The sequence below is a fragment of the Ambystoma mexicanum genome, chromosome 2p (genome assembly GCF_040938575.1).
Source record: "Ambystoma mexicanum isolate Mex_15411 chromosome 2p, UKY_AmexF1_1, whole genome shotgun sequence".
NCBI lineage: Eukaryota > Metazoa > Chordata > Amphibia > Caudata > Ambystomatidae > Ambystoma > Ambystoma mexicanum.
Window position 1 is genome coordinate 1,395,817,888 of NC_090923.1, and position 26,514 is coordinate 1,395,844,401.

Below are 26,514 nucleotides of genomic sequence, written 5' to 3' on the forward strand. Positions count from 1 at the left end.
GGGCCTTCAAGGTCAGGCCAGCTCCCTTATCATGCTTGACCTACTCATACGGGGTCGGGTCAGACACCTTGTGCTACTGGGCCTTTTCCTTCGCGGGTAGGTCGGACACCGTACCCTGCTTGGTCTTCTCCTGCTTGCGGAGTGTCCCGCAGCTTCCCTGGGGTAGCGGACTTCCTCTTGGATGAGGAACTAGAGATGTGGCTGGAGACCGATGCAGAAGGGGATGACGATCGTGCCCTGACCGTCAGGGGACCCGCAGCAGCGGCGACCCTGACAGAAGCGCACTGGCAATGACTGGTCTTGTGTTAGCCCCCCACATCTTAGGCGCCCTCAACTGACTTAGAAGCTGCTCAGGTTGGCTAGATCCGGAAGAGGCATGCCCCTGGGAACCACCCGGGGCAGAGGCCCTGGCCTTCAGCCACATCTCCAACTGCTGGTGTCGAGCCTTCATCATGCGCTTAGTGAAGCCTCAGCAAATCTCACAATCTTCTTCTTTATGAGTCAGGTGGAGACAATACAGGACATGGGAATGGTTGTCCTCCGTGAACACATTCCACAATCCGCAGCCGGAGCAAAGCTTGAAGAGGGAAGTGCCGTCCTTCTTATCCAACATGATCCATATGGTGTAGGCCTGAAGAACCTCTGGAAGCTTCCAAGAAGAACACTCAACGAGATCCGCCCTTGAGGGGCACGAAAGTAGCCGACAAACGGATCCCTGTTAATCGGAAAGAAAATTGATGGAGCAATGCAAGGATTCCCAACACTTGAACGTACTGTAAAAATCTGAAGATGGCTGCCAGAGGAGGGGTTTAGGTAGAGGGCAGTCATTGGCTGGGGGCAATATGTCTCAGAGCTCAGTGATTGGTTTCTAGGAGAAAGACAGTTTAGAAACTAAACACTGTTTTTTTCTTTTACCGAGGATTCCCAGCCTGATGACAGGGAATATTCATGAGCATGTGAATCCATGCCAGACCCCATGATAGAGAACTTGGTGTTTCTTGTGAATGGAGATGTGGCAGTAGGCTTCCTCCAGATCCAATGACGTCAGAAAATCTCCTTGCTCCAACTGGCCGAACACGTGCTGCAATATGACCATCCAGATCTTTTGGGACTTCAAGTATTTGTTGAGATGACGAAGATCTAGGATCGCCACCCGCCTGATTTCTTTGGAACCAAAAAGTATCTGCCCCGGAGACGCTGGGGGAAGGGTTCTATTGGCCCCTTCTCCTTCTGTAACATGGCCCGCACCTCCTGCAGAAGCTGTGGTCCGTTTTGTTCTCATCACTAAAACAGCGGAAAACAAGGACACCTGCGTTGGAACTCAAAGGTGTGTCCCTGTCCGAGAGCATCCAGCACCCATTTGTCCGTGGTGATCTTCTCCCACGTGCCGACAAGCTTTGCCAGCCGGCCTCCCACCAGGGTGCCTAGGTGGGGGGTGGGGGGTGGGGGGTGCTGAGGCCACGGCCGGTTGAAGCCTGCTTGGGTGTCAGAGCTTTGCCCTGTGGGCAGCACAACCGATGTCTCCGCTGGCTTGCATGCAACCCCTGTTCGCTTCTTTAGAGGAGGATCGTGGAGGCTGTCGGTAGAGTACATTATAACCTTTGGAGGATCTTCCTGGTTTTCCTCTGTAAGAGCGAAAGGACAACAGCCGTTGCTGCTGCAAAGTTCCCAATGAGCGTGCCATCTCCACGTCGGTCTTTATCGCTTGGAAAGGCTCATCGACCGCCTTTCCGAAGAGGTTCTCCCTGTCAACCAGCATATCCAGTACCTTCGTCTGAACGTCCGGGCAGAAGTTAGTTGCCTCCAAACAACCTTGACGATGCAGCGATACCCCGTTCCCCATCTGGCGGAAACCTGTGTCTGCGATGTCGAATGCCACCGCCATGGCCATCACACATAGATGCCTTACATCAGATGCCCCACCCTATCTCTAGGAAAGAATCACCCTCAACACCTCTAATAGACCCACCAGAGCACACCGAGCCAACCAGATCTATGTTCCCACGTTCAAAAGAACTAGAGCTGGAGGGTCTAGCTTCCAACACCTCGCACCCAAAAACTGCAATGCCCTGCCAACCTCACTAAGGAATGAAAAATCATACACCACCTTTTGCAAAAAACCTAAAAACCTTTCTATTCCGCTAATGTTTTAACCAACATGCACAGTTATGCTTGCACTATAACCATAGCAAAGCATAACCTTTTGGACCCTCTCGGTCGCTTACCACCTGTCATTGTACTACTGCTACCAACTGTTACACCATACCTGTGTTAAGCTCAAGCCTTCTGTAACAGCGCCACAATGCCTCAGGGCAGCTCTGTGCGCTTTATAAATGCAAATAAAAAATAAATAAATAAATAAATAAAAGATGGCGTGATCCGAGGCCACTTCCCTTCCCTGAAAGAGTTCCAGTGCCTCAACCTTCTTGTCTTCAGGCAGGGAGTCCAGAATAGTACCAAACTTGAACCATAGTCCCTGGTCATATCTGGAAAAGATGGCTAGGGCGTTAGCTGCCTTGATGGTAGAGGCTGCTGTATAAATTATTCTCTTGCCCACGGCATCCAGTTTCTTCCCCTCCTGGTCCGGAGGTACCATGGCGGGCGACTGGTTCGCTGAGCGCTTCCTGGCTGCTGCCGAGACCACCAAATCGGGCGAGGGCCGAGACCTTAAGCACCTTGGGGCTGAATCTGTAACCCTGTACTACTTCTCCAGCCTGTCCAGCTTGGTCGGGCCGTACTCTGGTTTTTCATTAGTACCACGCCTTCCTCCCTGATGTCGTTCAGGAAGGGAACAGACATGCCTGTCTTTCTTCTCTACTCGCGCCGTTGATATAGGAAGCCTTCTTTCTTGATCTCCTTGGGGGCTAACTGAAACAGTTCCGAGGCCCTTGATATGACATAATGAAAGGATACAATTTTGTCAGTGGGGAGTGTCTCCAACCCGCAAGGAAGTTGTCATCCTTGTCGGTGCCCGTAGCCATGGTAGATGTGTCCGTGCCTGTGTCGGGGTGCATGTCCAGGGTTCTGGGTGGGGTATTTTTGCAACGAGGTGGTAGTTGTGGAGGAGGAGTCGGAGTCAGATGATGGCGAGGACCAGCGCCCACTTTGGCATTTCTCTTTCACGGGGGCAAGCTTAGCCTCAGAAGCTCCTGGGCACACTGTGAAGGCGTAGTTCCTGGAGGCATTCTCTGCTGGATTTCGGTGACCAGTGTTTTCAGAGTCATTAGACTATCTAGGTCTAGGGGTGAACAGAGCCAGCAGAGTAGGGTCTGGGCTGACGCGCCTCTGCTTGCGAGCAGGAGACCCTTGCAATCTGTGCAGCAATCGTCCTGCAGATCACTGTCCTTATTGGTACTGGAGTAGATCTCGCCTCGGGGGCAAGGACACCGGTGGAGTGGCCCCCACCTCTTTCGCAGACCCACTCTCCTTCAGCGCTATCGCAGCGGTCGTCATTGACTCGTTGACGATGAGCTTGTCGCAGCTTTTGTCGACTGTGCCGTCAACTCAGTTGACCTGGCAAGCTGCAAGGTCTTCACCAGCTTCGACAAGTCCTCTCTGGACTTTTCCTTCATCAGCTTATCAGCGGACTCACACAGTTTTGCCGGGTTTGGGGACCTCCTCTTTGAAGAGGACCATTTTGTTGGTAGGCACACCATAAAGGCTGATGGTGATGGCGATCGCCTTTTGCCTGACTCGGGACCTGCATCAGCGGCGAACCTTTGGCCTTCTCCTGGACTCCCGCGAGTAGGGCATTCTCAAAGGATCTCGACCTCCTCCCGGAGAGAGTTCGCTCCTCGGACCGGCCGGTGCTAGATGAGGTTTGACTCTGCCCCGCGGCTGAATCAGTGGCCTAGCTTGACTTGAGCCACGCTGACAGTCTGCTGTAGCGATATTTTTTGGTTTTCTTCGAGAAACCACAGCATACCTCGCATCCCACCTCATCGTGGTCCGGATGCAGGCTATTCAAGCATTTATGATGCCGATCTTCGACAAAGACGTTTCTTAATCCACACTTCCGGCAGAGTTTAAAGAGACTTCGACTTTCCTTCTTCTCTTCACTCATGGTTGAAAGGCGCGAAGTAGGCCCGAGGCCGGCCATTCTCGAAACTTTGTTGACAATCCGACGGGGGATGAAGATCTTCGCTTGCAAAGCGAGTAGAGTCTGGGATGACTAGGAATGGGAGCTGGTAGACTCAATTCAGATAGTAGATCTATTTGCGCAATACTATGACATTCATACCCAAGAAGAGTAGCCACAAAAATGGCATATTAGAGAAAAACTAAAACTTTTAGGTATGAACTGTTTGACATTCAAGGAAACATAGATGTTGAACATGCAAAGGTCCATTATTGCCATAAAGCAAATGAAAGCCAGCAAATGACCAGGGAAAAAATTACTTTAGCCGTATGTTTTTCAAAATGTTTGGGGACATTCTAGCCCCCATTGTAGTAAAATTATGCAATAGGAAAGTGGAAATGGAGAGCGGATGCTGCCATAATTCCTAGAGGGTCATCCTGAAAGAAGCCAGATCCTAGAAACATTGCAGCTTATGGGCCCATTACTTTGCTTTACAATGATGCAAAAACCTTTGTGATGGTACTTCATCGAGGGTGGATGTGATATTGCCAAAGCTTATCTACGACAATCAAGTGGCTTTTGTCTGAGGGCAGCAGGCAAGTCCTAGTGTGACTGAGATCTGGAGTTCGATGGCGGATTTGTTTGGAAGAAATGTATTCCTTTGCAACAGCTTGGGTAGGTGTGAATGGTGTGAAATCTGAAATGTTTTCATTGGGATGAAGAACAAGGGAGAGCTGCCAATTGTCCCCTATTAATGCCATCAGAAATAATACAGGAATAAAGGGCATTACAGTGGGGGGCAGGTCATTGAAAATGGGTTTATCTGCTGACGCTATTCTAGTCTATATGGGGAACCTTATATACTCTCCCTCTATACCTGCTTTGATGGGAGAGTTAGAAAAAGCATGGAAAACGTTCTGGGTTCAAAATAAACAGGAGTAAATGAGTCTTGATGCCAATTGGTTCTCCTACAGGAAGGGTGGTAGAACAGTTAAGCAGATTTGAGCTTGCAGTGCAGAGGCAGGACTTTAGATACTTAGGCGTTTGGGCTGACCAGCTTGCTGGATAGACTACAAAAAGCAAAACTCCCTGCCCCTCCCCCCTGTGGAAGGTGATTTAATTGATGATCGATGAGTGGCTGGGACCATTTTTGCTATGGATGGGTTTAGCTAAGGGCAGTGAGATAAGAATGTGCTGGCCAGAATTTGAGAATTGGAGAATCCTATAAATTAGGATCGGGTTGGGTACGGGAAAGGGGGGAATACGGCGTCTCGCCATCGGTTGCCTCCCCCCCCCCCCACTCACCGAAGACATCTCACCCAGGTGATCCTCCCTCACTGGTCCACCCCCAGGGTCTGGATTCACAGGTGATGGCCGTGTCCTGGCCACCTGAGAGAGAGATTCCCAGGGACTAGTAGGTGAGACACCCTATGGTTTCTCAGAGCCAGCACACCCAGTGTATAGGTCTGAGAAAAAGTGTCAGATGAGGACTCAAATAAAAGGTTGGGTAAACCAGATTGGAAGAATTAAAAACAATACACAGGGCTACATATCAGAGTGTCACCATGATACTTCAGCGATCAAAACTGACCAGAGGTGCTGGCTTTTTTTTTTCCTGGTGAAATGCTGCAAGGTGAAGATGACCTAAACTTTGCAGCATTTATTTGTTTTACTATGTTAAACACCCAACCACACTTGGTTGTAATAACCAATTCCTGCTGCCCAGGAATGCTCCGCACCACTCTAGAAATTGCAATTTCTGACTTTGACGGTGCCACTACAAGAGATTAAACAACTGTTGATGGTTATTCTTGATATGTATCCCTGTCCCCTCTAAAAGAATGGTTGGTAAATCTGATGTGCTTTAATCCACCTCTATCGACTTTAAGGTACTGGCCTCTGCACTCTTTTGTACTTTGTGGTCTGTACCACACAAAGTGGCGCCAGGAAAAATGTAGATCTTGGATCTTTGCTCTCTCTCTTTTGTTTTGGTCTGTTTTGGTAAATGGTCCGGGTGAATCCTGGGTTGAAGTGAGTGCGTTCCTGAGAAGGTGCTGAGGTTCTTACCAACTTACCCTTAAGTGTGGCTGAGGTGTGCAGCGTCTTTGGCTCATGTTGGTGAACAGTTCGGATGATATCTGGATCAGAGGTGAAGCGCTCGCGATCATTTTGCCAGAAGTTTCCAGGAGAGAGAAGTAGGCAGCCATGCTCGGGCAGCAGATTACGAAGTTTCTTTAACCCAGGCTGAAGATCAGAGATCTGCAAGCACACATCTTCCAGGCTATGGGTTCCGGAACTAGAAAGGAAAAGATGGAACAGAAAATGTAAAGTATGCTGATATTTGCAATTCTTTCATTAAAAAATATGTATGAAAAAGATGTAGCAATTTGAGAACAGACAGTCTTAGCATACTAATAGAGCAAATGCCCGAAATTGTGCGTGCAGTACGGCAGGAGAAGACCATATAAGCCCTAGAAAATCACTGCACCTGGCGTAAACGAGTAGGCGTTAATGGCTTTTGTAGCACCCTCCATTGAGGATGCTACAACCACTAACCCTAGGGGGAAGGCTAGCTAGAACGAAAAGCCAACCCTCTCTTTGCATAGGTAATGTGGTCAGAGCGACATGGCTTAACTGTAGGGGTAGAAGGTTAACACAGAGGTACAATTAGTCTCTAGAAAATACACTACTCTGATATACTGAAACATATATCCTTTAATAAATGAACACATAAAACTATAAGCTCAAATAAGTACTTTGGGTATTAAAACACAGTATTTAAAAGATAAGAGCATATTAGTAAAGAACAAAACAGTAATGACTACACATTGACTATTAACCCCAATGTCTAAATGTGGGTATAGACCACACACCATAAAATAACAAGGGGTGGGAGGAATAAGGAACCATAAACCATAACAAGCAGGACAGTCCTATATGGGCCTGCACAATTAAGTACATTGTCCTAAAGACGCTAGTAGATAGAGAAGGCCCTAGACTGGATGTCATCAGCTAACAATAGGGTACGGGATTAAAAAGGGAAACCCAATTTTACCAACCAGGGAAAATATGTAATAAATCCCTATTATTATTATGGTATTTATTGAGCACAGACCTGGCTTTGAGAAGCAACAGAGAACTCTAAAGAGGTATACAACAGTACAGATGCATAACTGAGTGCTTTTCAGAGGTAACAACAGACCAGATATATATAGCGGGGGGTAGGATACAGAGGAGGGGTACAGCTGTACCAGGTGGCACAGAGCAGAGGGGCAGGTGGAGTCTAGTGAGTCAGGTGGCACAAGATGCGACATGATGGTCTAGGTGTTGAGGAGGAGAGACCCCTTGAAGGGGTGGGTCTTGAGTACTTTTCTGAATTGTAGGAGCGTGGGGGCGAGTCTGATGTGGATAAGAAGAGGTTCCACAGTCTTGGGGCGTAGGCAGAGAAGGCTCGTTATCTGGTCCTTTCCTTTTTGCAGCGGCGGATTTCAAGTCTGCACATGTCCTGGCTTCTGGTAGTGCGCTGTCCGCCAGAGATGCAGAGTTTCTCCGCCAGGCAGCTGGGTGACTTGAGGGCGACTGCCTTAAAGGTGATGCAGCAAGACTTGAAGGTGATTATTGCGTGCAGTGGGAGCCAGTGAAGGTTGATGAGGGCGGGGGTGATGTGGTTATATCTCTGTAGAGAGTTGATGAGGCGTCCAACCGTGTGCAGAACACTTCTCAGGGGCACAAGGAAAGCCTTTGAGGAGTGCTTTGCCCCCATCCAGGTGGGATAGGACCAAAGATTGAACGGTGGATCTGAAGCTGTCCGGAAGGAGGGAGGGAGGGGTTGACTTTCCTTAGGAGGTAGAGCTGATACTTAGCTGTCTGAGTTTTCTTAGCTATGTGGGTCTTGAGAGGCGTTTGTTGATGTGGAACCCGAGGGACTTGGACGCAGTGGTGAGCCCGGGTTGGAAGCCCTCAGAGTTAATGGTTGATAGCCAGGTCTGTTTGTTTGGGTGTTCGGTGTTGTTGGTGAGGAGTAGGAATTCGGTCTTGGAGGGGTTGAGCTTCAAGTATGTACTGGACATCCACGACTGGATCAGCATGAGGCAGGTTTTGAGTCTATGGATGTCCTTGATGGAGTCAATCTTGAGGTATAGATGTGTGTCGTCGGCATATTGGTGGTTGTGGAGTGTGTGTGGCTAGGAGGGCTCCAAGTAGCTCCATGTATAGATTGAAGATCACTGGGGAGAGGATGGAACCCTGTGGGACTCCATAGGTGACGGGAAGCATTGGCGATCTAGAGGAGTCCATCTGAACAAACTGCTGACGGTTGGCGAGGTAGAACTTGAACCAGTGTAGGACAAGAGTGCTGATCCCCATGCATCGATGTAGGGTGTCCATAAACGCCTGGTGGTCTACTGTGTCGAAAGTGGACGAAAAGAACTAAGAGGCAGGGCTGGCTATCGTCAAGGATGTTGAGGGAATCGTCGATCACCTGTATTGGTTGATGTCTCTGCGCTGCATCTGGGTCTGAACACAGATTGGTAGGTTTGGAGGAGATTGTTGGTGTTGATGTGTTGCTGCAGTTGTGCGGCTACCGCTTTCTCAATGATCTGACCTAGGAAGGGCAGATGGATGATGGGGCGATAGTTACCTAGGTTGTCGGGATCCAGAATGGGTATCTTCAGTAGAGGGAGGATTTGTCCTGTTTTTAGGGTCGATTGGAAGGTGCCTTGAGCTAGGGAGCTGTTGATCTCCAGGTAGGGAAGGAGAGCTTCTGTGGGGAGGGTTTTGAGGACGGGTGCTTGGAGGATGTCGTCTTTATACGATGTGGCTTTGAGGGTGGCCAGGGTTTCTACCAGGTACTCTGTCGAGGGTGTCTCCAATGTTATCCAGGGGGTGGAGGGACGTGAGGTGAGTCTCTGGATGAAAAGCTGGTGTCTATGTTCTGGCGAATCTTGCTGATTTTGTGGCGGTGGTTTTCCGATGGAGTGTGGTGCGGCAGGGTCGTGTAGCTGGTTGACGTAGTGCTTGACCGCTTTGAAGAGGGCTCTGCTTTTGTTGTCGGCTTCTGCTATGGTGTTCTGATAGTAGGAGGCTTTGGCTGTTTTGATTAGTTGTCGGCTGGTTGCTCCGAGTACCTTGAGGAGTGCCAGGTCGAGTGCGGACCATCTGATGGATCCCTAAGGCCTAAAACAATACTTCATATAAATTTGAACTCTACAGGGCATTCTACAAAGTAATAATGCACAGGCACGTATAATTATATATTATAGGCAAAGACAAAACTAAAACAATAGTAAACCCTTGCCAAAGGGTTTCAAGAATTAGTAAAACATTTTAGCAACCGTTACCAGATTCACACATTTCAATGAAACTATAATCACAGAGTTACTAGAAGTTTTCATAACGTTACCATTATAGTGTGGTGGCAGACATCGATGTGAAAACTTTAGAAATCACAGCATGGTGCAGAGCTCATCCTAGGGGAACCAGTAAAAGTGTCGAGGGGCAAGTAGGTACCTCGTTGTCAATTTTAGGAGAGTTCCAGGTAAGTTCCTAGTTCCATTGGAATGAATAGAAGAAAGGGCCATTTTCTTTAGTGGAGGGAAGTCTGTTTGACCCACACAGGTGCAGATTCTGCAACAGGTAACCCAAGGGAAGGCCACAGGAGACCCAGTCGAAGTGTTCCAGAGATCGGAAGATGGACCCCAGAGAAAGAAGCAGACTGACAGGAGGACCCCCAATAGAAATCTAAGGGAATTTCGTTAGAGACTGGCCTCCAAGGAATTTCTACCCCAGACAAGAGGGACACTTGGGGGTGAAAATCTCGAATTTAACCACTCACTCCAGGACCTAAAAAGGTAGATACTCATGTTGGTAGTTTCAGTGAAAAGTCGCTCCAGCAGCATGCAACAACCTGGTGAGTAAACACATCTTTCCACACAGGTGAGGTTTTCAGGATTCAGTTCTCTAGGACTTGAATCCTGGGCCAACGAAGGCCTCAGCAACTCAGCAAAGAAACAATGGACCTTCTCAACATCTACCCCAAAGCCTACATCGAAAGCAACCCAGGAAAGGTGAAGGAACCCGTAGAAACAGCTCCCAGTGGCTTGGTGGTCTAAAAACAAAGACCGCTCAGCAGAAAACAGACCCTGGTTGGAGAAAACTGTTCCTGGATGGAGACAACAGCTGGTGGCACCTTTAGACATCGTAAGATGATTATTCAAGCGGCAGTTGAGACCTCAACCACATTCTGGACTTCAGCAGTGACCCACACTCAATTGGAAGATTCAGAGCAGGTGGTGGTGGTAACCAGGCTAGACAATGGTACCTATGTGGAGGTCTTGACCAAGGAGATGTTGTGGGACTGCAGGATACTTCAGGAGGCCCAGACTGGACCTCCAGAGCCAAACTAAAAACAACTAGATATGCCCAAAACCAATGTACATATCCAGTATGGCCAGTTAAGGGTTACAAACAGCAAAAACTGTGAGAATTGAGGAGAAAATCGCCTCAAGCAGTTCAGCAGACCAGAAAACCAAGAGTGTATTAGGGCAGGACAAAGCCTAAACACCCATCCACAAAGGGCTGGCCAAAGGCCATCCAGCCGTTCAATAAAAGGGGCTGGAGGCTTATGGTCAGATAACCAACCATGCTGGTTAGTCAGCAGGACTGCCACTCAGCTTTAGCCACAGCCACAGGAAGTGAGGGGGATAGACCAGGGCCTATATTGGCCTAAAACATTTAGTACCAATATGGAGGCTGCCATGGTGGGCTCACAAAGAGCCCACATGGTGGAACTGGTATTTTATGCCTACCTTATGGTGATCTAGATAGGAAAGCCCTGAAATACAAACTAGCAGAGGGCAGGATTTAAAAAACCCACCTGTACCTGAACTTCTACCTACAAGATACATTGGGCAAACAATGTGGGGAAAACTTCTTGCGGCCATAATGGAGCCAAACCTAAAGTATAGCTACCGCCAACCTACTACCTAAAGTTTCTGTCGAGTGTGTGAAAAAGCCAGTAACCGGGCCCTCTGAGCCAGGGGTGGGAGGCTTACCAGGCAGAGATCCAGAGCCAGTGCTACCCCTGAAGGGGGCGGTGGCAGTTGAGAGATCCCAAATCCCTGTCCCCAACTCTAGTGCCAGCATGTTCCTGTGCATTAAACCTTTATCTTAACCCATGACTCCTCGACAAGATGGTTGGCCGTCTTTATCCATCATTCCTAGAGATATAATATTAACACAAGAAACCAACATCTGTGGTTAGGAAAGGAAGTGTAGAGCGTGAACTGGAAATGCTTCTGTGAATGGAAGGAGGGTGGGTGAATGGCATAGCAGTAGTGTGGAGGAGGGAATAGTGGTGTTGAGGAGGCAGTGGGAGTGTGGAGGAAAGTATAGAAGTGTCATGTCAAGAGTGTAATAACATCAAAGGAATGAGACAAGGATTAGAATGAGTGAAAGGCATTGCAGGGCAGTAGAAGACATAGGGAGTAGAATAAGAGGAGAGGGGTGGCAAACAGGAGACTAAGAGGAGAACGTCAGGAAGTGTGAGGGAGAGGAGTAAGTGGGCGTAATAGAAAGACCGAATTGGGCAATGCCTAAAAGGCACAATCCAAAAAACCCTTTTTAGATCACTAACCAATAGATAGTGTAGGGGCAGTGTAGGAAGACCCTGATGGAGGTTAGACAGATAATGCGTTCTGCCTTTAGATATTGAGATGAATCCAGGAAATGTGTCCCTCTCCACAAGGCGGTGCCACACCCCTTTGGCACTAGGGTGGTGAGCTTGCTAAGCTGAACACCGCAAAGGGGACATCGCAAGCGGGATCCCTCCAGGGGTGACCGCCCACCCATTAAGATTACAGGCAATCACTAAAGAGGTATATGTGTTATCCTCCCTTATCCCAAGAATCCCATACATTTGTTGGCTACATGGGGATTGATGAAAGTAATGAGTTTTCAAGGCATGTATCTAAGGGTGGTGTGGTTTTTGACCCTCTTCAGGCACAATACTCAAATCGACTGAACAAATCATAACCCCCACATCCACCTCACTACAGCAGAGGAGAAGAGCCCCTTCATGTTGTTGGTATGCCAGATAGAGGCCCGCAAAGCCTTATGGAAGAGTATTTCTGGGAGGTGTGGCTCATCGCGAGGAGAGCGCTTCAGATGTGGTGGCTGGAACAACATAGGAGCCCACGAAGTCTCGGCCGACGAGCCGCAGCAGGAAAGAGGCAAATCCGGTGCAGGCGGCCAAGAAGAAGGTGCCAGAGTCACTAGACCAAGAGGAGTCGTGGAGCCACCCCCGAGAACCCACTAGATGCTGGCGAGAAATGAGCAGCCACGCCAACTAAGCCAAAATAGGAAGACCAAAGGATTCCCCACCGCCTCCCTGAAATGCCTGACTGGAGGAGCACTGCAAGAAGGCAAAAGGTACCTGGTTGCTAGTGGAGGTTGGTGGTACGGTCAAAACGGACCCCAAAAGGGGATGAGAAAGAAGCCCAAGAAGGGGTGAGAGCCAATTGACCCTGTGGTGGTGAGAGAAGCAGTCCCAAGAGGGAGAGAGAAATGACCCCTACACAGGGTGAGAAATAGACAACCACGAGATAGGGTAAAAGCCCAACAACCCACAGGTGGGGTGAACACAAGACTACCCCAAGGCGCCAACAGCCAACAAGCCGCAAGTCGGGGCAAAAGAAACTCAGCCCTGAAGTGGGCCACAGAGAGAGAGAGAAACAGCGATGTGGGGAGGAAGACCTGAGAACCAATAAGGGTGGAGAGGACATTCTGCAATCTATCAAGTACAAACCCCGTAGATGATGGGGAACTGGATTTATCAAGACCAAGGCTATTGGACACCTGGAACTGGTGAAAAGTATAAGACAAAGCTAAAAGCCAGGAAAGCTAGGGGGAAGAGAGGACTCAGAATTAAAGAGCACTCCTTATCCAGTACGGGTGACGTGAAAGACAATTGTGTTGACTGAACATTGGGGCCAAGAAAACCCTCTTTGAAGCAAATACAGAACAGGGAGTCGGAAGCCAACCACCATTCAAATCTTTGGGGCAAGAAGCAATTGCTTTGTTTCCGCTATGTATTAGTGGTAGGGACAGGAATCAGGGTTTTGTTCTGCACGACAGACCAGCCTTATGTTACTGGGAATCCTGATGAGAACTCTTTTGACATCTTTCTTTCTTAAGGTTAGGGCCTAGACAGTTAACAACAGACAGGAGAACACTTTTGAAAAACAAGATCAGTCATACACAATGCCATCTTGTTTCCTCATTCTGACGTATGATAGTATTCAACTAAAGTAAGTAGGGTAAAAGCTGCAGAATTTTTATTAATCTGAGTAGGGACACCTGGGCTAGGAAGGATTAATGTGTTTTGAGAGGAGAAGAGAGAGGGGAAAGGGGAGAGAGAGGGGGAGAGAGAGGAGGAAGGAGAGAGAGAGGGGAAGAGAGAGAGAGGAGGAGAGAGAGGGGGAGCAAGATGGGGAGCGAGAGGGGGAGCGAGAGAGGGGGGGTGAGAGAAGGGGTGAGAGGGGCAGTGAGAGGGGGGAGAGAGAGAGAGAGCTGTCTCAAAGATACAGAGTATTTCTTGGACCATCTGTGACACTTGGCATAGGTGTTTTGATGCATCTGCCCCCTCGCCATTCCCACATTTAACTACTGAACATGTCAAATGTGGAAGTACAGAAAAAACGCCCCATGCATGCATAGTTTTTCCCAAACAGAAGGAAAATATCTTTGACTCGTGTGACACAGCAGCCAAAATTGTCGCTGCCTCTTTAATGCACTGCCTATATGATGCTTGCTTCTCTTGAGCTCTCTCTCACTCTTTTTGGGGATGAAGGGGGTAGATCAGTTATAAACGTTTGCTGTAGGAAAGAATTATTTTATGTGTGGGCAATTCGTGCCGGGGTGATCAGGGTATGGCGCTTGGCTCTCCGTGGAAATATTAATCAGTGATGATGCTGAAACTGAGGGTGAGGACCTAGTGCTGACGTGGACATTGAATGTACAGGGTTTGAACTCCCCAGTGAAGAGAACATTGGTGCTGGGCAAACTGAGGGATAGGTCTCTTTCTATTGGGTTCCTGCAGGAGACCCACCTGCTTGTGCAGGATGAGAAGCGTATGAAAAATAGAGCATTCGCGTGTCAGTTCTTCCCCTCTGGGGGCAGGGAGGGGAATGAGAGGTGGCAATCTTGGTGGGAGAACAAACTCTGGTTTCTAAAACCAAGGTCCTATGGAACCCACAGGGACGCTCTGTGTGTGTTAAAGGCCTGACGTGGGATCTAATGTTCACATTGGGATCCCTTTATGTCCCAAATGTTGGCCAGGAAGCATTTTTGGAACTGTTCTGCTCAAGGTGCTCCCATTTGCTGAAGGACAGCTTATCCTGGGTGGGGACTTCAACCTGGTTCCTAATCCCCTGGTGGACAAGACCCTGCCCCCTACCAAGTTAGACTTCAAACATTGCATGGCCTTTTGCTGGTTCTTCAGTGAATTGGGTTTGGTAGATGCATGGAGATTGGCCCACAGGGAAGACCGGGATTTCTCTTTTTACTCACATGTTTATGGGGGGTTCTCTAGGCTGGATCTCATGCGTGTTCCTAGTGCATTATACTTGTGTGTTCAAGGGGTGTCTGAGGAAATAGATTGGCCAATTAAATCCCTGAAGAACAAGACTCCAGGGCCGACTGATTCACGGCTCCCTTTTATAAGAAATTCTGCGAACTCTTGGTTCCCCCCTTGGTTGATCTCTTCCAACTCATTTGCATCCTCTAGTGGGTCCGCTCCTTCTATGGGAACCTCCACTACGGTCCTGATCCCCAAGGCGGGCAAAGATCTTCTTAGCTGCGACTCATATCGCCCCATCACCCTCACTAACAGACTCAAAAATGTACAAAGAAATTCTGTCCCGCCGCATGATGGAGGTCCTCCCTGACCTTATAGACAGTGACCAGACAGGGTTCATTGCAGGCCGCAGTGCGCACGATAATGTGTGTAGAGTCCTTAGCTCGTTGGAAGTGGGGAAACGCTCAGATTTTGATTTGGGCATAGTGGCACTGGATGCCCACAAGGCTTTTGACCAGTTGGATTAGGGCTACCTTCGGGGGGTCCTGACGCGGTTCGGATTTGGGCCAGGATTTACCAGCGGGGTGATGGCAATCTATCAACACCAATCCACTAGCCTCAGGGTCAACGGTGCTCAGTCTAAATTGTCAATCATCAGGGAGACGAGGCAGGTCTGCCCACTATCACCGTTGATCTTTGCCTTGTGCGTGGCACCGTTTGTCAGCCGTCTGAGATCCAATGGGCAATTGGGGGTGTCTGGATCGGCAAGGTGGTACATAAGGTAACCCTTTATGCAGATGATATTTTGCTCACCCTGGGAAATACTCGATCCTCTTTGGCAGAGATGCTGCAGGAATTGGACAGATTCGGCAGGGTCTCTGGGTGCAAGGTAAACTATACTAAATCGCATGGGTTGGATTCATCCTTGAGGCCCCAAGAAAGGAGTATGATCAGGGCTCTAGCCCCCATAATGTGGACTTGCGAACCTATCCCCTTCCTGGGGGTACGCACCCTGTGTAAGACCTCTGAGGTCTACTGGGCTAATTTCCCATCGTTATTCCAGAATTTGCTGAAGACCTGCCGAGGTGGGGATGCCAGTAGATCTCTTGGCTCGGCCGCATCTCGGCAGTGAAGATGAACCGGATTCCCCACCTGCTATACATATGTTCGTCTCTGCCGGTTAGGATTCCTGACCCAGATCTCTGCACGCTCCAGGGTAGGATCTTCAAATTCATTTGGGGTAATAAGCGTGCCAGAATATCCAGAAAGGTGTTGAGACCAGTGAGTGTGGGCGGCCTGGGGGTCCCTGATGTCTACCGCTACAACTTAGCTCAACAGCTGTCACATACCTTTATCTGTGGTGATCCCAGCCTACAACCAAAATGGAAACAAATCGAACAAGCCCAATCGGATACAGACCAAAATGCACCTACCCTATATGGATAGAAGATACTTGGGGCGGGAGTGGGGTTTCACCAGATTGGCAACTAAAAGGCGCTCACTTTACTACATGGGAAGGGCCCTCCATAAATGGGGAGTGTCAATGGTGATGGGGCCCCTCACACTGGTGTGGAACAAACCGAGCTTTCAGCCAGGGCAGGATCGGACGGGGGTTTGGGAGGTGGGCAGCGGGGGGCTTTTTGCACATACATCAGCTTTATAAAGAAAATCGCCCAATGGTGTTTGAGGAGTGTAAGCATGCCTTTACCCTACCGGAAACTGAGCGCTTCCACTACACCCAACTGCGTCACTGGGCTTCCCACTCACTCACAAAAAAAGTGGCTAACAGACCGCTATCTGCCCTCGAGTTAACACTACAGGTAGGTCTTCCTCGGGGTAGAATTTCAAAGCTGTACAAACTATTGGATACAGGGGACCCGGTAGTGCGCCTACCGTATATGGCTAAATGGGAAACTGACTTAGGGGGGCCCATTGAGGACGAGGGGTAGCTGAGAATATGGGGAAGGATGCTTAAGTGCTCTAAATGCGTAACAGATAGGGAATGTTCCTATATGTTTTGTTACAGGTGGTACCTCACTCCAGAAAGGTTGCATCACATCCTTCAAGACTATTCCGCCACTTGCGGGCGGTGCTGCGCCATTCAGGGCTCTTACTTCCATCTGGAGTGGTCATATCATAAAGAAGGCGTCTTTTGGAAGGAGGTACACTCCAAAATAAAGGACATCACGGCGTTGTCACTTCCCATGGACCCATGGGTGGTAATACTGGGCGACACAGACTCAGGGCGGCTTCCTCTTACTGGCCTCTTGGCCACACTAATTGGGCACTTTCTTCTGGAGGCAAAACTGACCATAGCTTGAACTGGAAATCCACTGAGGGCCCAGATGTGGCGGGTTTAGAAACCTCAAAGAAAAGAAACCTTTAAGAAAAGAAACCTTAAAGATTGTAAGGCCCCTAACAGCATAGCCAAGATCACAATGTATGTGTGTGAATAAATATAGATTGTGTAAGAGGATGCTGGCACATCAGTAGCCCGAGGAAGTTCTTTGGACAAAAGCTTATAGTATAAGAGTGAAACATGTCGGGCAGTATGATGGCGCACTTAGCCACACCACACACCAATGGGAATAGTGTCCAACACCTGTACCAAAGAACTAATGGCATTAGATTAGTAATGGTTTGAGAACTAAATATTCACAGAATTAGTGGAATGCAGCACTGTGTATGTTTTAGCATGTTTTTAGTATGAATTGTACATTTTATGAATGGTACGTTTGTAATTATGGAATGAATCGACAGTGCTGTTCTGTTTTGACATACCTTTACATATGGATATATTTTGTGTATGAATTTATTGAAGGATTCATTAAATATTAAGCTTCATATGATCGGCTACTGAATTCTCTCTGAATCAGTACACTCAGGTTTCAAGTGTTGTTTAGGGGTTAAGATCTGGGAGATCCTGGTGGCTGAGAAAATGACTGCACTGTGTGAAGGACGCTACACACGGTATGTCTCTATCGGGACCCCTTTTATTGACTTTGCAGAGACTTGCCCCGCAGTCGTGGTCAAGCCCCCCAATGTTGCGACACATCACTGTAAAACAGTTTGAGCCTGGGGGTTGGGGGGGTGGGTAGGTTTCGAAATTTGATGGGATGCATGAAGGGTATGGGGGAGGCTGGGGCTTGCTCCCACGTAATCCTTATCTTTGCTGCACTCCTACAGCAGTTTGTGTGTGGAGGAGGGTGCTAAGAAATGGAGGACAGCTTTGCCAAATTTGGCCTCCTCTCCTGATAAATAGTCCATGCAGTAAAATCGGCTGAAAGTATGAAGGGACAACCAGGTTGCCGCTCTACAGATGTCTTGCACTGGCGCCCCTCTTTCTAGAGCCGAGGAAGCAGCCACCCCTCTAGTGGAATGCGCCCTCAAACCTTCAAGAAAATCTTTTCCTGCAAGAGAGTAGCATTCTGTTATACACATGACAATCCATCTGGACATTGTTTGCTTTGTGGCCGCTAAACCTAATCTTTGTCCAGCATATTCATCGAAAAGCTGGCCATCCTGAAGAACATTTTCTGTCCATGAAATATAGTAACTTGATACCCTTGTAGGGTCCCGACGATTGAGTCTCTCCTCTTTTGATGGATGAGGAGGATAAAAATTTGGTAAGACTATACGTTGCGAAAGGTGAAACTCCACACTACTTTCAAAAGAAAAGATTTGCAAACTCTTAAAACTACTTTGTCCTTGAAAAAGGATGCAAAAGAAGGCTTTGAAGACAGGGATTGTAGCTCGCTTACCCTGCGGGCAGACGAGATAGCTAGCAAAAAGGCTGTCTTTACTTTAAGCATCCTCAATGGGCACGAATGTAAAGGCTCGAAAGGTGCTCCCATAAGACATTTCAATACCAAGTTCAAGTCCCATGTTGGCACGATAAAAGGAGTAGGCGGGAACAAATTTGTTAGACCCTTAAGAAATTGTAATACAATCTGCACCTTAAAGTACAATGCATCAGGAGATCTCTTAAAAATGGACAGTGTCATTAAGTAGCCCTTCACTGTGGCCACTTCTAACCCTAAGTGGGTCAAGTGAAGAAAGATTTATATAACAGTGGGAAGTGTGCATGTGAGAGGAGCAACTTTCTTTTCCCTGCACCAGCTGCAAAACTTGTGGTAGCGGTATAGGGATTTAGTTGCTTGTCTTCTAACCGAAAAACACTTCCATCACGTCTTCCGGAAGATCCCAATCCTTATATCTTACACTTTCACACACCAGGCATGAAGGTTTAGAGTCCTGATTTCTGGGGGCGAAGAATGCGACCTCCCTCTTGCAAGAGTAGGTCCTCCGTTGGGGAAGGCGAATTGGAGGGAAGATAACCATCTCTAAAAAGGTCCAGGTATCAAGTTCTCCTGGCCCAATCTTGAGCAATCAGGATCATGGTTTTCCCGAACTTCCTCAACCTACTTATTACGCGAGGAATGACGGGGACTGGAACTCGTACAGCAGTGAAAACTCCCAGTCCACTATGAACAGGTCGCCTAGAGTTCCTCTTGCAGGATATTCCCTGGAGCAGAACTGCTCGCACTACCTATTGACACTGGTTGTGAACGGATCCACTTGAGGGGTTCCCCAAAGGGCAAAGATCTCCAGAAGGACTTCCTGAGCTAGCTCCCACTCGTGGGAGATCGTATTCTGCCTGCTCAGAGCGTCAGCCGCCGCGTTTTCTTCTCCGTCTAGATGAACTGCCACAAGAGTGATTCCTTCCCTCAGTGCCCAGAACCAGACCTGCATTGCCTCTCTGCACAGGGGCAGTGACCCTATGCCCCCTCTCTTGTTGAGGTAGAGCATGGCCACTGTGTTCTCCATCATTATCAGGACACATTTCCCCTGAATGGAGGGCAGGAAAGCCATCAGTTCTAGTCTGATTGCACAGAGCTCCAAAAGATTGAAATGGAGTCTTGACTCCAACTGAGACCTGTGTCAGCTTACTGAAAGAGCTTTCATGTGCTCTCCCCATCCCGTAAGGGAGGCGTCTGTCACAACTGCCATCTCCAGTCATGGTTAGCAAAAGGGTTCTCCTCTCATAACATTCGCTTGGCTGGCCCATTAACAGGAGATCCTGAGCGACCTTTTTCGGGACTTGAAGGTCAGTCATTCTGCTAGAGAATTGAGATTATGAGAACTGAGAGCCCACTGGAGGGATCTCATTTTCAGATGGGTTCCTGGCACCAGGAAAATGCAGGATGCCATGAGGCCGAGCAACCTTAGGAAGTCGAAGGCTGGGAGGTGATGAGCCCTCAACTCAGGTTGCAAAGCTTTTCCCGCAGAGGCTGAATGCAGGACTGCTCCAATAAACTGAAGCTTCTGTGAGGTTGTCAAGTGGGACTTCTTGAATTTCAGGGAGAAGCATAGCTTGTGAAGGAAGTGGCAGGTGCGAATGAGATGACTCAGACTGTTCCGGAGAACAACCCCTGATTAACCAGTCCAGGTAAGGGTAGATATGAATCCCTCCCTCCTTAGACTTGCTGCCACAACTTTCATAAGCTTGGTGAAGACCTTTAGGGGTTAGGTGAGCCTGAATGTCAGAACTCGAAACCAATAATGAGAATCAGCAACCGCAAACCTCAGGTACTTTGTCCTTCTGATGTATGGGCACATGAAAGTAAGCATCCTGAATGTCCAATGGCACAAACCAATCCTGGAGTCGAAGGGCCTGAAGGATCTGCGAAAGAGTTACAATCTTGAACTTGTCCTTCCTGAGGAACTTGTTCAAGCATCTCAAGTCCAAGATGGGTCACACTCCTCCGTCCTTCTTGTGGATTAGGAAATGGGGAGAATATTAACCCTGGTTTCTCTCGGCTGCAGATGCCAGCTCTATTGCACCTTTTTCAACAGAATGAGAATCTCCTGTTGGAAGAGCGGATCAGGAACAGAGGTAGATCTTGCTTCCAGGGGGCAATCCGGGGGTTTCTTTAGAATGGGAGGCAGTAACCGTTGGCTACCGTTTGCAGCACCCATGCATCCGAAGTTATGCTTCGCCAACTCTGGAGATGTTGCGGCAGTCTGCTTCCTACCACAGACCTGTGGATATGAGAGTCATTTTGCTGCTCCAGTTGCAACAGAGGGTAATTCAGCGGATGTTGCACGGGGATTTCTTCTCCCCTCTGCACCTGGCTCCACTAGGAGCCCTTCTCTGACCGCTTTGTGAAAATTGTCCTCTTCCTCTAGAGACAGATAGAAACAAAAAAGGCGTCCTCTCCATCCTTATCCAGAGGGTTGCTCTGGTTGTCTGATTGCCGCCCCTAAAGATTTAGCTGCTGCCCTTGAAGCCAGCAGTGTCTCCAAGCTGTCGTCAGCCTTCTCACCAAAACAATTCCATCAAAGGGGATGTCCAGCAAACGTGCATGGACACCCGCTGAAAGTCCTGACCTCCTGAGCAATGCAATGCGTCTCAACACAGTACTGTGGCAGCCATAGATTTGCTCACGGATTCCACAGTATCCAGACTAGACTGTAAAGATTGCCTCAAGGCATCCTTTCCATTTTTGATTATGTTTAAAAACCCATCCCTTTCTCTGGTATATTGTCCGCTGCAAGGGCAGCCACATCTCAAAAGGTGTGTGTACTTCGCTAAGGCACTTGTAGCATTCGATTTTAGTGCCATACTTCCTGCGCTGAACATTCTCTTCCCCAATGAATCAACTTTCCTTTCGTCCTTGTCAGCAGGAATTGAAGGGTAAGATGAGGACCTAGAAGATACTGTTGCCGCCTGAACCACAAGGCTTTCTGGTGTTGGATGCCTGCTGAGGAAGGTAGGGTCTTATAGAAGCTGCTCTATACTTCTTTGTCAACAGCTCATTAACAGGAGGAATTGAATCTGGTTTCAGCCAATTTTCCATTACCCTCACTTTTAAAGCAGTGTGAAAAGGTAATACAGCTTGCTTTACTGGTCATCTATCTAAAAAATCAGTAAGGTCATCAGTTTCGACAATTGCAGCAGGGGTTGACCATCCTAGATATTCGGAAACTTTACTGATTACTGACCTATAGGATGGATCTGAATATCCATCCTATAGGTCAGTAAGTCAGTTCCCAAAGTCAGTTTCAGCTGGTCTGTTTTAGTGTCTCTACAAGATTTTTCATTTTAGATTCTGGAAATATAAGCTCCTCTGGGACATTGGGTGTTCCAAATTCATACCCAAAAGGGGCTTGGACTTCCTGTTCATCCTCCTCGAAGATGGAACCCATAGATCTAAAGAAATCTTGTTGAGGTAGGGGTTTAAAAGACTTTGTCGAGTCAATAGCGGGTTTTAAAGTCTTCAAAGGCACGGAATGCCCCTATGGCGTCGAGCGTCTCTATGACTTCGCAGAGGAGGGCACTGAACGTGCAGACAGCTTTAAATGCTTCGACTGCTTCAATTTGATTATGTGCCTCAATGGTTCATGTGAAGTACTCAGCGGCTTCAAAAACTTTAATGAAAGCTTCAAGACCAGAGATGAAGGCCCTGAATCTTTTTCCATCAAGGAGGACGATGACGGTTTTATCTTACGCGCTGAAGACTCCTCCTTCGACTTATGTCAAGGAGCCTCCTCTCTTCCCGTGCTCTTAGGCGCGTGGGAAGGAGAGACACGAGACTCCCTACTGGTCTTTTTAGATGCAGAGGGGTGGCTTGATTTCCCTGACTCCTTGAGAAGGGGCACTTGGAGGAGCATCTCTGTGAAATATGTTGAACATTTTTAGGCAGTAATCTTCCCATTCCGCAGGAGTAGAAGCTTTCTTTAGGGAAAGACACTATCGGGAGAGGAAGCCGACGACGATCAATGGCATTGCTTCGTGCTCTTTTTGTGAGAAGACGACGAGCGTTGTGACCTCATGCGTCTCCAGTGTCTACGACGCTTTTTCTCTGGGGATACATGAGTCGGAGGACAATTTTCTTTCAGATGGGGGTAATGGACAGGGATTTGGGAGAGTGCTGGCCTGCTTCAAGCTTCCCTTTCCTTTCCTTTCCTTTCCCGCAAGGCCTTGACTGTCATGGATTGACACAAGCCACAGTCGTCTACCATGTGGCCTATCCCCAAACACCACAGACAGACACATTGCAGGTCTGTGATGGGTATCTTTGCCCCACAGTCTGCACACCGCTAAAATCCGGTCTTCAGTGTTGAGGACATGTCGAGTAAATATCGAATCGACTTGTTTTTGAAGTGAAAAGCAACTGAAATTTCACTGAGGCAATTGCTCCGAAGCACGCTAGCATGCAGAAAAAACAGAACTGAGTTAACAGTCACCGCACATGCTCGATATACCACTGTCAACGTCACGGCAAGGGACGCTATGAATGCTGTCGAGGGCCATGAATCCATGCTGCACGATGCTCGACCCTACGGAAAAGAAATTCCAAGCAAGCTGCAAGCAGACTTGGCTATATCAAAGATGAAGAATTCATGGGAGGACACAATCCATTTGAAGAATGTATTATTAATATCTTGAAGTTATCAAATAAGGGCTAAGCTTTGAGCCAACTTGAAGTTCACTGTGTTTCCTGAACAAATTAAAAGTTGTAAAGGGGGTTTAAGATATGAAGGGTAAACATGACAATGAATGTTTTACTTTCTTGGAAAAGTTAATATTTTGGCAAGGACATTCATTGGTAGGGATGCTTTAGTTCTGCGTGTCAGGTCATGTAAGCAAAAGGTGCATGCCTCAGGATTTAGAAACTATGTGGGCTTCTTGTATGTGCAGTCAAAAGGTCAAATTGCCTTGTACCAGGAGTTGGTCTGCCAAAAAGGTATAGCTAGACAGGAGCTCAAGGGGCGAAATGTCCACATGCTGTCTATATGGAATAAACAAAATGGGAATATTGTGGGGTGTGGTCTATATGAAGAACAGGTCATGGACACAGTTCTGGGGTTGTAGAGAGATCCTTCCAAAATAAAAACTATTGGCTACAGGAGAAAACTTAAATTGGTTCAAATCACAGCTCTCTACCTGTCCCGCAGCACGTGGTTCCTGATCTCCTCCACCAGCTGGAAGACCCGTGACAAGGGCGAGCGGAATACATCAACAGCGAGAAAGTCAGAGTGCCAGGGTGAGACCACAGCTTTCACATAGATCTGTAGAATGTAAGCCACTGGACTGCCAATGTACTGTGGGAGAGAGAAGGGAACAATCAGTAGAAGCTCCAACTTGAGTTGAGACAAGAGCAGGGTGGTCTCTACATCATCACCCTCATTTAAGCACACGGTTCTACCCACAAAAATACACTTATCTAAGGACCACCCTAGACAGATATCTTCTGTTCTCTCAAAACTTGTAATCACTTAAGAGGGGGCATGCATTTCCCTTGACAAAGACATGTCATCTGCATTATAATGTTCCAGAGTTTACAGACCACTCATGAGAAGACAAATCCCCCAATCCAAATCACCATTAGACACATGCTCCCACCCACCAGATGAGAAAAGCAAAAAGTTCAGACCCAATCGGGACGCTCGTTGGTGTCTGCCGATGGCGGCGCAGGTTCCAAAGGGGGTGTGGAGTAATCTCTTACTGGAGTGGTGTACTCTACGGGTCCGGTTCCAGGTAGAGGAAGCTTCAAAAGTGGATAACTGGAAGGAGAGAGAGCAGACAGGATTACTCACTGGCCTGACACTGTTAGAAGACATTTAAACCAAGGAATGTATTCAGGACTGGCACAAGGTGGCTGCCAGCTACTTCTGCATCCAGCTGGCACTGCTAATAATATATTTGCTGACCAGGGTGTACTGGCAGCTAGTGTAACACACTGCATACATTATTCTGGGATGGCACTTCTAGCTTGAGCAGACAGTGCCAATTAAGGGAGTACACTTTATTGGTATACAAATACTACTGGATCATGAAGAGAAGACATTGAACAGGAAACCTATTGTAGACACTAGAATATCAAGCATCAGGCATGGCACTGCAAGGGAAACGTATCATGGACATGGTCAGAACAACCCAAACCTCTCAAGCAGTGACTTTAAAAATTGTACACATGCATTGCAAGGGAAGTATATTGCAAATACAAGCAGGGCATGTGGGCAGTCAGGAAAACCAGGCAAACATTGGTCAGTATCATGGTCACCTTAACAGAAAATCCCATCTGACATTGATAAGGCATGTGGGTACCATGACAGGAAAATTAGACACTGTACAAGTCAGAGTAGTGTGGGCTGCATTTGCATGGGGGCATGCCCTATGACAATATGGACAAGTCTCCCTTTTGGAGATTTACGGTGCTGGTATGGGGAATTGCAATATTACGCAGATTAAGAACTCTAGGTTATAACTCTACTGACCATAATCAAAGGGGTGCGGGAGGTGGCGGGGGGACCTTTTTGGACTGCTAATTTCACAAACCCAGATTTGTGGATTGACCTTTTCAATTCCCAAATGTTCAATTTGATTTGTTAAAAGCTACTTGCATAAAATACTGAAGGAAACCGATTACATTAAGTTTGGTACAAAATTTAGATTTTGGTATCAGTTTCTATCATTACATTCCAAATTACCTGACAGACTAGTGTTCATAGCTATCCCTGTGTTTTCTTAAGCAGAGTTCAACAGATATTTAGTTCCATTTGAGGTTCAGGCAAGTATTTGAACTCTGAATCACTTGTCAAAATCACCTTTTCTAGTCTTGCTGCTCAGGGAGGGCAGTGGAGTGACTCCGGCAGAGATGGGAAAGGGACCTGGGCCTAGACTTGAACGACCACCTCTGGCAACTTATGTGTAGAAGGGCCTTTAAAACATCGATATCCTGTCAATACAAACGCCATAGCTTGAAATCGGTGGCAATACGACCCAGTGCGGCTGTCTAGGATGTTCCCCTCAGTGAATCCTCTGTGTTGGCATGAATGTTGGGCCAGTGCGGATTACTGGCACGTGTGGTGGGGATGCCTAGAGGTCAAGGTGTATTGGGTGGAGGTCCTGGCATGGATTAAGGACGTGGGAGGGAGGGACTGGGAGATGGACCCAATGTTGCTACTTTTTGGCGAGGATAAGCAAGGGGAACAATGGCAGACCCTGCCCTCCAAGACAATGGAAGAGAAGGGGCCTCCCAACCTTAAAGGAATGGTCCGACACGGCAAGGGACATATACCTCATGGAGAAGATCACTGCAGCGATCCATGGAGGTAGTGCAGACACAGAGGGGGAATGGCAGCAATTTTGTAAACATTTTGGGTAGAGATATTTGGACATGTGTGCAACCAGAAGGGTACAGCTCGGCCCCGGCATAAACAAGTGCAACCACAGGAAAGACTTTAATTAAAGTTTACATGATCATTCTAAGTTTGGGTTTTTTGTTCCAGGCCAGTAATCCACACAAAAGGGGAAGTGTTAAAAGGAATAGGGGGAGGGTAGGGGAGAGTGTGGCTTGGGTGGACGGAGGGGTTGGGGGGGAGGGGCGGTGGTTAAAATCTAAAGAATGCTCCTGAGTTGGAAGCATTTGCAGAGGGCTCCCACCCTCTAGTCGTTTTGTACCTTTCTATGTTTTAATGAAATCAATAAAAACATTTAATTTACAAAAATATATTTTCAAAAGAGCAGTCTGATAATTACTGGCAAACTATTCAACTCCTTTTTTGGGTGGATCAGGCATGCATTGCTCATTGTTAACTTAATTGTTAAGACAGAAGTTAATTTTGAGAATTTTGTAGGTCCTTTTTAGGGTACCCAATACATCTTGATTTTTACTTTTCTCTTTGTTGCATCACTGACTTTTGTTTGGTTGGCAGAGGGCCTACTGAAATCTCCCTGCCACTGCAACTCTATGTGTGCCCTGGAGTGATTATATCTAGCTACATTTGTTTTGGGGAGTAAACTGGTGGCAGTTGTAATTTAGCTTTGGCTTTACCAGCAGTGCAAGCTTACCTA

At 47.8% G+C, this 26,514-nt stretch overlaps 1 protein-coding gene across 2 annotated transcripts in view; it reads right to left on the reverse strand.

Moving 5' to 3' along the window:
- The window catches only part of SCAP (SREBF chaperone), a 1,420,607-nt gene that overhangs the window by 1,188,340 nt on the left and 205,753 nt on the right, over positions 1-26,514 (reverse strand). For both annotated transcript variants that reach the window (XM_069645830.1, XM_069645831.1), the window contains exons 3-5: positions 24,092-24,221; positions 23,602-23,759; positions 6,154-6,374 (exon numbers count right to left, since the gene is read on the reverse strand). In XM_069645830.1, coding sequence (XP_069501931.1) covers positions 6,154-6,374; positions 23,602-23,759; positions 24,092-24,221 — 509 coding nt within the window. The remainder of the gene's footprint in view (positions 1-6,153; positions 6,375-23,601; positions 23,760-24,091; positions 24,222-26,514) is intronic.